A 12,788-nucleotide genomic window follows, 5' to 3' on the forward strand; every position below is an offset into this window, starting at 1 on the left:
AATACATAAGCAAAACCCTCCTTCAGTGAAAGAGGACGTCGCTCAAGCGACTCTGAACCAGAGACACTTCGGTGCGAACTAGAAATAAAAAGTGCAAATGCTTCTGTGGATGCTGACAGTTCAACTATGTTGGAAGTGCAGATTTAGAGCACTGGTTCCCCAGGGGTCCGCGAGAACTAAATTAAGGTCCGCGAAACCAAGTTATAAACCCATACTAAATTAACATTTTCAATTAAAAGTTCTCTATTATAAAATATATATGTTCAAATACTATTCTAAGTTTAATGTTTCACTAACAGTTAAGTTGAATGTTTCAGTAACAGTTTCATGTTTCACTAACAGTCTGAGATTCTGGAGAGCCACTTCCAGCGTGAGTAGAAAGTATGAGCAGAAAGTGATGATTCAAGTTTATTTTCAAACTCTCTGAATTTTTATTTTGAACCTCGGGGCCCCTGCCCCGAACAAAAAAGTCCTAGTGGCCCCGGGTCAAAAAAAAAAGGTTGGGAACCACTGATCTAGAGGCATCCCACGCGCAACAAAGCTCAGAGTGGGGCCGGGCAGAAAGGAGGAGCCTTTGCAGCCAGCAAGCGGGGAGGAAACGGGGGTGTGGTTTTTCCCCTCCTCCTGTGCAAAAGTTACTCCTGGGAGTCCCGCCCCGCCTGGGAGGCTTCCCCCTCCTCCCACCCCCTCGGCCACGTCAGCTGGGAGACCAGATCCAGCTGCAGGTTGCAGAGTTGGGGGGGGGGGCAAAAGCCTAACACCCCCCCTGCAAGATCTCGCCCTTTGCTCCGGCCAGGATGGTGCTGCTGACTATGATCAGCCGCGTGCAGGACGGGCTTCTCTTAGCAGCCTCCATGCAAGAAACGGAGCAGGTAAGGAGGGCGCCGGCAGACCCTTCCTCCCTGCTAGGGTCTCCTTCTCCCCCCCCCCCGGCCCCCACTTTTGGAGGTTATTTTCCGGACCGATCTGTTCCTCCAAGGAGCTGGGGGGCGCCATGCACAAGCTCTCCGTTTGATCCTCCCCCCCCCACGACAACCCTGCGAGGTAGGCTAGGCGGAGAGGGGCCCGGAGTCCTAACAGAGGGGTTGGAACCCCGGCCTCCCAGATCTGGTCCAGCACCCCCATCGTTGTTGCCACCCCGGCTTTTTGACCTGCAGCACGGACTAAATTTTTTTAGAATTGGGGTGTGTGTGTGTGATTTTAGGTGGGGTTTTTTTTTTTAATCAATTGGATCGTTGACTATTTTTCTTTTGCAAAAGTGAATCTGTGAACAAACTCAGGTCAATCCTAGTTGGTAATAGTAATATGTTTATTCTTTTGCAAAAGTGAATCTGTGAACAAACTCAGGTCAATCCTAGTTGGTAATAGTAATATGTTTGTTCTTTTGCAAAAGTGAATATGTGAACAAACTCAGGTCAATCCTAGTTGGTAACAGTAATATGTTTATTCTTTTGCAAAAGTGAATCTGTGAACAAACTCAGGTCAATCCTAGTTGGTAACAGTAATATGTTTATTCTTTTGCAAAAGTGAATCTGTGAACCAACTCAGGTCAATCCTAGTTGGTAACAGTAATATGTTTATTCTTTTGCAAAAGTGAATCTGTGAACAAACTCAGGTCAATCCTAGTTGGTAATAGTAATATGTTTATTCTTTTGCAAAAGTGAATCTGTGAACAAACTCAGGTCAATCCTAGTTGGTAATAGTAATATGTTTGTTCTTTTGCAAAAGTGAATCTGTGAACAAACTCAGGTCAATCCTAGTTGGTAACAGTAATATGTTTATTCTTTTGCAAAAGTGAATCTGTGAACAAACTCAGGTCAATCCTAGTTGGTAATAGTAATATGTTTATTCTTTTGCAAAAGTGAATCTGTGAACAAACTCAGGTCAATCCTAGTTGGTAATAGTAATATGTTTATTCTTTTGCAAAAGTGAATCTGTGAACAAACTCAGGTCAATCCTAGTTGGTAATAGTGATATGTTTATTCTTTTGCAAAAGTGAATATGTGAACAAACTCAGGTCGATCCTAGTTGGTAATAGTAATATGTTTATTCATAAAAAGCAATAAAAATTTTAATTTTTTTAAAAAAAGTAATAGGACCAAAATGTCCTGTCCCATTGTGTGTGTGCGTGTGTTAAGTGCCGTCAAGTCGCTTCCGACTCATGGCGACCCTATGAATGAAAGTCCTCCAAGATGTCCTATCTTTGACAGCCTTGCTCAGATCTTGCAAATTGAAGGAGGCTGTGGCTTCCTTTTATTGAGTCCATCCATCTCTTGTTGGGTCTTCCTCTTTTCCTGCTGCCCTCCACTTTTCCTAGCATGATTGTCTTTTCCAGTGACTCTTGTCGTCTCATGACATGACCAAAATACAGGCATAATGGGCTGTTATTTACCGACAGGCCAAGAAACGTTTTAGCTGCTTATTTCCACACGTTCAGCCTGTGTTCAAGGACGAGGTTCCTTTTCGCCTGGCCTGTTGTCAGCTCTAGTTATTAAAAGCGTGTTCGGGATCACAGCACTGTCTCTTTCCAGACATTTCATTCCCTCTGCAGATGGCCACGTGGAAAGGGGAGTTGCCAGTCTATAAGCAAGTCTTCTAGGGCAAAGCTTCTTAAAGTGTGGGTCGCGACCCCGTAGGAGGTCACGCAACTGAATGTGGGGGTCGCGAAAAATACCAAAGAATTGTCTTTAAATAAATTTCTTTATGGTTTGTTATCAGTAAATGTTTGATTTGTATACCTATTTTATATACTTATATACCCCGGGGTTGGGAAAAAATTTCTCGGGCGAAAAGCAGTTATGAGTGGAAAAAGTTTAAGAAGCCCTGTTCTAGAGTAGCCAACCGGTGAAGTAACCCCGGTTTTGCCTTTGAAACCTGCTGAAGCTATTAGCAGGTGATCCTGCTTAGATCCTTTGGGTCCACTGGCCACTTTTTTTGGATGGGGGGGAGCCGATTTTCTCTGAAAGGCACAAGGAGCAGGTGTGGCCGCTTTTTCTCACCTATCTGGCCTAGTTGGCAAGCCGAATGGCTAAGAACGTGGACCAGGACGTGGACCAGGATGGGATGCTGGCTTTCAGCTGTAGCAGATCAATGGAACCTATATGTTCAGAGGCAGTCTATCTTCCAGGATTGGTTGCCAGGAGGAGGGGCAGGTGAGGGCTGTTGCCTTCATTCCCCGCACGCGGCCTTCCTGGAAGCCTCCGGCAGAACTGTAATAATTCTGTAAAGGTCCAGGATAAAAATGGTGGAGAACTTTTATTGGAAACCAAGTGAGGCTGGATCCTTGGATCTTGCTTGGACATAAACTATGAATAGCTAGCAACCTGGATGGAAAGTAGAATCTTACTTAAGGCAAATGGTAGTGGGGGAAAGTGCCGTCAAGTGGCAGCTGACTTATGGTGACCCTGTAGAGAGGCAGCATGGTGTAGTGGTTAAGGGCGGTGGATTCTAATCTGGAGAACCGTGCTCGATTCCCCACTCCTCCACATAAAGCCAGCTGGGTGACCTTGGGCTAGGCACAGTTCTCTCAGAGCTCTCTCAGTCCCACCTATCTCACAGGGTGTCTGTTGTAGGGAAGGCGATTGTAAGCCGGTTTGATTCTCCTTAAAAAGGTAGAGAAACTCGGCATATAAAAACCAACTCTTCTTCTTCCTCTTCAAGACCAGAGATGTTCAGAGGTGGTTTACCATCATCTGCCTCTGTGTAGCAACCCTGAGCTTCCTTGGTGGTCTCCCATCCAGGTACTAACTAGGGCTGACCATGCTTAGCTTCTGAGATCTGAGATCCGGCTAGCCTGACCCATCCAGCTCAGGGTGAAAAAATAATCCTAGTACCTCTGAATTTATCAGCCAAATTGCTGGGAATTCAGAGAAACTGTTACACCTCTTTGCATAGTGCAGTATATTGATATAATGATATTCTAGTGCTGATTTTTAAAAAAATAAAAAGACCCCCAGTGGTAGGAGAAATGGCTGCTGAAGGAACAGGGCCAATTTTGAATTTCCCCATTCACAGAACAACCATCCAGGCTTTACTGTGATTTCCCCCAAAACTTCAGAGCAAATTCTAAGCCTTTTATGCATTGGTTGTTTCTGGGGCAATAACCCCACCCCACCCCCGGCTACTTCAGGGCTTCGTTTTCATTATGCACATCTTTCCCAACCTTTAGAAGTTACTTTGCTCTCTCCCCTAGTTTTCCCATGTTTTCTGAATGCCGCCAGAAACAGCATCCAGAAAATGCGGGGGAAACGCGCGGAGAGAGCAAAGTGACTTCTAAAGGTTGGAAAAGTCATGCATCATGAAAACAAAGCCCCAAAGTAGTTGTGGGGGGTGATCGAAACTGAAACAACCTGTGCATTAAAGGCTCTGGTTTGAGAAAATCCAGGGAAACCCCTGGAGATGCCCAAACGCACCAGGATGCTATGGGGGTACAGGAAAAAACCACCCTTGGCAAACGCACTGAACTCAGGGCAGATAACCCATGCAGAAGACACCCAAGCATCTGTCAAGGGAATAAGTGCAGATTTCCCCCTGGGGTTGATGCCTGTAGTCCCTTTGAAACTGTAGAATACATACGGTGATATTTATTACTAACTAGTATTTGTCTATAGGGCCACTTTGTTTCATCAAAAGCATACGTAAGCCTTTGGGTTACACAGAGTTCTCCGTCAAGCTGACACACGGCAAAGCGGTTTAAATCTCCTCTCTCCTCCGCAGTCTAACCGGAACTTCCAAGAATATCACAACCAAGCAAAGCAACTTTTCCGGAAACTCGGGGAACATTCACCGACGCGGTGCTCCCTAGAAGCCGGACCAATGACTTTCCAGTAAGAGCCTGGGGGGAAAGACCCAGATCTTGATTTCATTCCAGCTGCCGTAGCCACAAAGATTGCCATAGGATTCTCAAGGCAAGCGAGACAGAGGTGGTTTGCTATTACCTGCCTCTGCGTAGCAACCCTGGCCTTCCTTGGTGGTCTCCCATCCAAGTACTAACCAGGACCGACCCTGCTTAGCTTCTGAGATCTGATGAGATGGGCCTTACCTGGGCCATCCAGGTCAGGGCATGTAAACGTTGCTGAGTTCATAATGATTCCCAAATGCTATCTGCTGACAGAAAGACTGTCTTTAACCGCCTCTTAACATTCCACAGTCCAAATTAAATCCCTTTCAGTATTGTAGGTTGCATCCAAGGGGAAGGGGGTGAAAAAACATACGGCGCAAGAACAAGTAGGAACGGCATCCAGCCTTGCCCCCCCGTCACTCCTGCACAAAAGTATAAATACAACTGCAATGTTGGTAGGACCCCCTGCTGCCTGGACCGCCCCTCCTTTCCCCTCACTTTCCTTACCAAGTCACCATGGCAGCATGCTTTGGCAGGGAAAGAGAAAAAGCCCTTTAAAGGGCTCGGGTGTGTGTGTGTGTGCAGAGCTTATTTCTGCCATTCTGAATGTGGAGGTTAGCTCCATGACTCTCTCCATGACGGTACGAGGGTGTGTCCGCAAGTCTCCGCTCTGCAGCTGTCCCACTTTTTGGGAATATTGACAGTTGCTCTTTTTTCAGGGCTCGACTTCTGCCCTAGGATCTCTGAATATTAAATCTCGGCTTGGGTGCATCATGATTGTATCATGCATGCGCATCCATGCATGCGCATGCCTGCTAAAGCACTGGATCGTAGACCAACAGCCCGCCGTTCCTATCATTTGAACTAACCCTAACCTGTGGCCAGACTGCTGGGTTTTCTCAGTGTGTCTCTGTCCAGCAGAACTGTCAGGCCTTGCTCTCTACCAGGGGTATAGGCTGTTGGCCTGAGTGAGGCCAGTGCTTGGCTGCGTGTCAAGTTCTCATGCCAGTAATCTGTGTACAGTATCCCCTGTCCTGTTTTCCCCAGCTCCACAGATGTTGGGCCGCTGTTTAGTCTTTCTCTCTGGGAACTGCTTACCTCGGGATTGCTTGCTCATGTTTACTTCCCATGCCTGCAATGCTTTATACCATGTAACCTGCCAATGTTTCCTCATTACAAGCTTTACCTGTTTTTAGAGACAGTCAGTTTCTTTTATCTGTCCTATTGCTCCTAATAAAGTGTTACTGCTTCAGAGCTGCCTGCCTGGACGAGTTTGCTTTGGGATGCTAGGGACAGACGCCTGAGCCTGACAAGAACCCGTGCTCTCCTGGACTCTCAGAGGGGTCGGATGCTGTGCGAGACAGGGAGGGCAGAGCCATCAGCCTCGTCAAATGTTGACCGGGAGGGTGGCAGCTCTCGGGGAATGTTTCCTTATCTGTGGATTGAGGCTTCTCACCCTTCTTGCTTCACACGCCCTGCTATTCCCCTCACCCCCGCAGTTACTTGATCAGCCAAGGCGTTTGCTACCTGACGCTGTGTGACGCCGGGCAGCCCAAGAAGTTGGCATTCTCCTACCTGGAAGAGCTGCAAGCAGAGTTTTGGGAGCTGTACGGGAAGAAGGTGCCCTTTGTGTCGAGGCCTTATGCCTTCATCGAATTCGGTACGTGCTAAGACGGAGGATGATCAGGGATCTCTCTCGCACACGCCTCCCCACGCCCTATTGAGATCTCATCAGCATGGTGTAGTGGTTAAGAGCAGTGGACTCTAATCTGCGGCGGAGGCTAATCTGGTGAACTGGATTTGTTTCCCTGCTCCTCCACTTGAAGCCAGCTGGGTGACCTTGGGCTAGTCACAGTTCTCTTAGAGCTCTCTCAGCGCCACGTACCTCACAAGGTGTTTGTTGCGAGGAGAGGAAGGGAAGGTGATTGTAAGCCGGTTTGATTCTCCCTTAAGTGGTAGAGAAAGTTGACATATAAAAACCAACTCTTCTTCTTTTGGGCAATGCAAATTCATGTATGCTGAAGATCTCTCTACTCATAATCCATACTGTGCGCACAGAAATTTGTCTTTGGTCAGTCCTGAATCTACTGGTCATCAGTTTTCTTCAGGTGGCCTTTGTATTCAGATGTTACAGAACAGGGTGAAAAATATCCATTTCTGTGCAGTAGGGGGAGCCCTGGCCGTTGTGCCCCACTTGAGGGCTTCCTTGAGGCATCAGGATGGCCAGGGTGGGAAACATAGTGCTGGAACAGTTGGTACCTTTGCCTGTTCAGTCATGGAGGTTCTGACATGGGGGCTCTGAGAAAAACTCTGATATGGATTCCCAGTTGCTTCCTGGTTAGCAGAGTACACAGGCTGAGTTCAGTGTTTGCTGTGTTTCGCTAACATTGACCTAAAATCATTGGGGTTTTTTTTTTTGCAAAAAATCACAATACTCAAAAATTGGTGGGGTTAACATTTTAATCTTCCTGAGCGTTCTAGTGCTGATTTAAAAGTAGCAGTCCTCAGAAAAGAGAAGCTTTAAGGGGAGATCACAATGTGAGATTGCGGAACTTGAGTTCATTTACAAATTCAAAACAATGGCTCTCCCCCCCCCCCCCCATTCCCCGGAGCTGAATAAGGACATAGGATTCTTGTTTCACGACAGTTTCAGAGAGTGGCCGTGTTGGTCTGAAGTAGAAGAGATAGAATCAAGTCCAGTAGCACCTTAGAGACCAACAAGATTTTGGGGGGAGCTTTCGAGAGTCAAAGCTCCCTTTTTCAAATATCTGACGAAGAGAGCTTTGACTCTCGAAAGCTTATACCCTGGAAATCCTGCCGGTCTCTAAGGTGCTACTGGACTTGATTGTAGCTCTTGTTTCACTATAAGTGTCAGCAATGCTGATTTTATGACCTTAGGCAAATCATGAGAGGGAGGGCGGGAAGGTTTGCATCAGTGTTTGGCTCTCATGGCGCTTTCTTGCATGCCCAGAGTAGTTCCGATTGCCACTTTGGGGTCCACTTTGGGGTCAGGAAGCAATTTTCCTCCAGGCCAGATTAGGGATCCTAAAGGGTTTGTGGGTTGTTGTTTTTTTGCCATCTTCTGGGCATGAAGTGACACTGGAGGTGTTGGGGGGGAGGTAGTTGTGAATTTCCTGCATTGTGCAGTGGGTTGGACTAGATGATCCTGGTGGTCCCTTCCAACTCTATGATTCTGTGAGATGCTAATTTCCTGTCCCTAATCTGATCAAGCTGATTACAATATACCTTGTACCTTTGCATCCTTTACAAGCATTCTTTACAATTCCCCTTCCACCTTCTGACTGAGATATAAGCACTCGGAGATCCTCATTCCAGCTTATATCTGATGAAGGGTGTGTTGACTCTTGAAACTTTCTACCCTGGAAATCTTGTGCTTCTGGACTCGAATCTAACTCTTTTGCTTTGGCACAGTGTGCAGCTGAGGCCCCGTGGCACTCACCGATGTGTGACTGCCAGATGCTTAGGGGATAAAATCTAAAGGGTCTCGAATGGAACAGAAAACCCCCAAGGGAGTTCAGGCGGCTCTGGAGCAGTTCCCCTGCCAAACAGTGGAAGGCAGCTGCCCTCAGCTGGGTCGTAGAGACAGACTTTCATATGTCTCTGGGCTCGGACACCTCTCCCCGCGCTGTGAGAAAGCCCCCTTCTTTCCCCGCAAGCTGAAACCAAACTTATTCTCTTCCCCAAATAGGGTTGCCAGGTCCCTCTTCGCCACCGGTCGGAGGTTTTTGGGGCGGAGCCTGAGGGCAGGGTTTGGGGAGGGACTTCAATGCCATAGAGTCCAATTGCCCAAGCGGCCCTTTTTCTCCAGGCGAACTGATCGCTGTTGGCTGGAGAGCAGTTATAATAGCAGGAGATCTCCAGCTAGTACCTGGAGGTCCGCAACCCTATCCCCAAAGCAAAGGGACAATCCCGGCTTTCTTCCCCAGTGCCGGAGGTGCCTTCGCCTTGGTGATTTCACGGAGCACGCATTTGAAAGCAGCCGCCTCCATCTTAGGCCGACGCTCGGCTTGGCGCTTTGCCGTGACTGGCCCTGCTCTTGTGGTAGCCATGTTGGGGTGAGGCTACTGCCCTTTCTCAAAATTTCCGAAGGGCTCACCGACTCGACAGGGTTGGGAACCCCTGCTTTGCTATGCCAGAGCCTGCCCAATGTATTGGGACCTGCCCTGGTTATCACACAGAGTCAAACCCCTCTCGTCTTTTCCAGACGTAGCACGGCCCTGCTGTCATTTCCAGGTTCTCAGTCACGTCAACAGTCGGCCATATCGTCCTCTCCTTTCGTGTGGCAACCACAGTCCAGTGGAAACTTAATTCCTCTGAAGGCCGTGAGGCTTAAAGGCTGTGATGGTGGCCTTGTTTTACTAAGGCAAGGGGTTGTGGGAAAGCCGCCATGTTTCTTAGCCAGGGAGCAGCGCAAAGGCGAGCAGCTGTAGCCTAACCTCCGTGAAATGGCAGTCTGAACAATACTGAACTAAATGGTAATAATCCATAGATCGTGCACCGCAGTGAACCCACATTATGTACCAAGGACTGCAGAATTTTATGACATGTAAATGAGTGCATATTGAGCACATTTGCATCCTTTCATCTTATTTTGTAAAATTTGTTCTCTTTTTGCTAGTAACAGGAAAGAGCAAGAAGATATGCAAAGCAGCAAAGCTAGGGATTCTGAAATCTCATCCTTCAAGTCTATCATAGCCTTAGGGACTAGAAACTTTGCTGATGTGAAATGAAACAATGAAATGAAACTTTTCTCAGATGCCACAGAATTTCATGACCGATATAATTTTGTTTCGTTTTTTTAAACAGTTTGGTTACAGCATTGCAGAATAATATCCTGAATCTTTAGTTATGAAGATAAGCCCATTTCACACATTAACAGTAGATCTGGTAACTTCTTGTGGCTCTCTGAAAACATGTATGCCATATAGGTACATTTTGTTAAATATGTCACGCTTTACATTTTTAGGTGTACATCTTTTTAAAAAAACCTAAAAAAGTAATGTGCTTATCACACCTAATCCAATCACACCAGCTAATGCTATTAACTTGCTTTTGACATTTATATTGCCATTGTGTGTTTAACTCACTCATCTCTACTTAAGGATAGATGGACTCACATTCTAGCTGTATCTGAAGAAGTGAGCTATAGCTTCCTGCCAGACATTTTGTTAGTCTTTAAGGTGTTTCTGGACTCTTGCTCTTTTCTCTTGTGTTAAGAAAGGTAATAGGTTACTAAGTATAGTCAAGCATATTGATTTGTCTAAGGCTACGGCTCATAATGAACAATAACCACTGAACCCCTTATCTTAGACACGTACATCCAGAAGCTGAAGAAGTCGTACCAGGACACCTGGTCGAAGCGCCACCTGAACAGCATCAACCTAGAGCTGCAAGATGTTCAGAAGATCATGGTGACCAACATTGAAGAGGTCCTCCAGAGGGGAGAGACCTTGTCAGGTATTGAGGGACCTCTTGAGGGTGCAGACAGATAACATGAATGGGCGGAGTACTTGAATGGGGGGGGGGCTTAAGCTTTAACATGGGGAGAGAAGGCCAGGCCCGGGCCCTTCATTCTACCCCCTCACCCTGAGATTTAATGTCTTCCCCTGGAGACCGTGAGGAGGCTGAAACCCTGAAAGTTCAAGTTACTCCCTTCCCCCCCAAGTCTTGACTGTCCAATTGTGGATACCACAGTGTCCGATTCCAAGCTACTATAGGACTCCTACAACTAGGATTGCCAACCTCTAGGTAGTATTCAAAAGATGAAGCACAAGAAAAAAAGCCCAAAATCAGGCTACTGAAACACGATGTTGCTGTTTAGAAAATTATATTGGGAGGCTAAACCTCACATAGGACAACCACAGTTGCAGAAAGAAGACCAGGCGGTCTGGTGTTAACAAAGTACAAAAACGCACAAGCATTACACAAAAGTAGAACAAGGCACAAAATGCTCAAAGTCATAGAAGTCCATACAAAGAAATTAATACAATAAAGCAACGGAGAAAAGACACTGCACAATGGGCTTCCGGTAAAATCCCATTTCATAAAGAATTTTTAAGCTTTTAGTCCTTCCGTATGCCAAAGGATTCATTCATGAAGGCAAGGAATATAGCCTCCTGCTTAGTATGGACGGCTGTGTAAGACGTCTTACACTAAGGGTATATTCCTTGTCTTCATGATTGAATCCTTTGGCATACGGAAGGACTAAAAGCTTAAAAATTCTCTTTTAACAGGTCTGTTGAAGATTTCCTATATCTAGGGGTTCTAAATAGGGAATTTCCAGAGGGAGGGAAATTGTGGGATGGGGTGGGAATGTGCAGTTCTCTTTTGGAAGACAGTTAGGCTCTCCTTGGTTGTTTGTGCATGGGAGTTTTACCTGAGTTTTACCTGACCCACACTTTCCAGTTGGGAATCTCTGCACTACCAGTCTCCAAAGTCAAATGAAGTCCCACCCCTTTAAATGCTGCTTTGTAATTGGTTTACTTCACAGTGCTCACTGTGAAAGAAGATCCCCCCCCCAAAAAAAAAACCAATTGCCGCACAAAAAAGCTTTTTAAGAACAAAAAACGGAGCAGTCTGAAAGGGGGGGGGGAGAAATCCAACCCTCGGTTTTTAAAAGCCTTTCTTTTGCTCAGAAAGAGCTCCGAGGAAGCAGGAAGCATTTGAATCCACGCTGCTTTGTGATTGGCTGTGAGAGAAAGCAAACTTCTGTGTCCAGTGCCTTGCCTTCTGCATGGAGATTTCAGCCGGGCTGAGCTCAGGGAAGAGGGAAGAGTCGGGTTAACAGAGGAATGAGAAGACCCAAACATTGCGAGGGCTGGCAGCGAGGTCATCTCTAATGGACGGAAAACTCATGCAGAGCTCCAAGGAACAACTGAGTCAGACAGGGGGCGAACGTGAGTCCAAGTACCCATGCATAAATGACCCTTGTCTCTCTCGTTTCCAGCTCTGGATTCTAAAGCCAGCAACCTGTCGACTCTCTCCAAGAAATACCGCCACGATGCCAAATTTCTCAATAGCCGCTCCGCTTACGCCAAAGCCGCCGCCACCAGCCTGGTCTTTGTGGTGATCATGCTCTACATCCGCTTCTGGTGGCTGGTCTGACGGCTCCCCTCTCTGCCCCCTCTCACTTCTTCCCTCGCATCTCATCGGGCCCTGCCTTCTGGAGGGGGGGGTGTGAAGAAAAAAAGAGGGGCTGTCTTTCTCCCTCCTGTCTCATTAAAGAACAAACCAGGACCTGCAGCTGGAGAAATGGGAACTTTCAAAGGATCCTGGGCCTTTCCTCTTGTCGCAAAGAGATTTATTATTATGTTTTTAATTGACATGGCAAGTTTCACCACTTGGTGGCCAGAACTGCAATGACTGTTGTTAGAAAATTTAGTACTGTGGCTATTTATAAATGTTAACAGTCTGGTTTTGCTTTTAGCACGTGCAAAAAGTGTCTTACACTTTCCTCTGCCAGCAGTTAAGGGGGGGGGGGGGGAGATAGCATAGGAGAGAAGGGAAGCACATTTCCTGAAAAATAGCAAGAACAATCTTGTTTTGTGATTAGGGTTCTGGAAAGGCAGCATGATAGCAAAAATTCAACTGGTAACACTCCTTTTCTTATAGCTCCATGTCAAACCAGTTGCATCTGTTGAATTTCTGTCTGACAGCTGTCACGGGCACTGTCAAAAAGAATACAAGCAACCCCAGGTTTGTCCTTGGGGGACGCAGCTGTCATAGCAGGCCTGCACCAATTAAGCTGTCTAAGATGGGCCTATCGGGGTCATTTGATAAATCTGAAATCATTGCCTGCTTGGAATTGCACAAAACAGGTGGTTACTATGCCCTGATATCCGGCTGGCATCCCTGTTTGACTGTGGAGTTACCTTTATGGTTTTTTCCCAGCACCAAGTTGCATCTGTTGAACATCTGCCTGCCATGC

General features: G+C 46.7%; 1 protein-coding gene across 1 annotated transcript; it reads left to right on the plus strand.

The window, feature by feature from the left end:
- The first annotated feature begins 780 nt into the window (after positions 1-780).
- Positions 781-11,968, plus strand: LOC130474533 (vesicle-trafficking protein SEC22b-like). Its single transcript, XM_056846198.1, has 5 exons — positions 781-872; positions 4,717-4,826; positions 6,340-6,500; positions 10,172-10,318; positions 11,808-11,968. Exons 1-5 carry the CDS (start codon positions 798-800, stop codon positions 11,963-11,965), a joined length of 651 nt encoding a protein of 216 aa, XP_056702176.1. The 5' UTR covers positions 781-797; the 3' UTR covers positions 11,966-11,968.
- The last annotated feature ends 820 nt before the right edge of the window (positions 11,969-12,788 follow it).

Source organism: Euleptes europaea, chromosome 1 (genome assembly GCF_029931775.1).
Source record: "Euleptes europaea isolate rEulEur1 chromosome 1, rEulEur1.hap1, whole genome shotgun sequence".
NCBI classification, from domain to species: Eukaryota; Metazoa; Chordata; class Lepidosauria; order Squamata; family Sphaerodactylidae; genus Euleptes; species Euleptes europaea.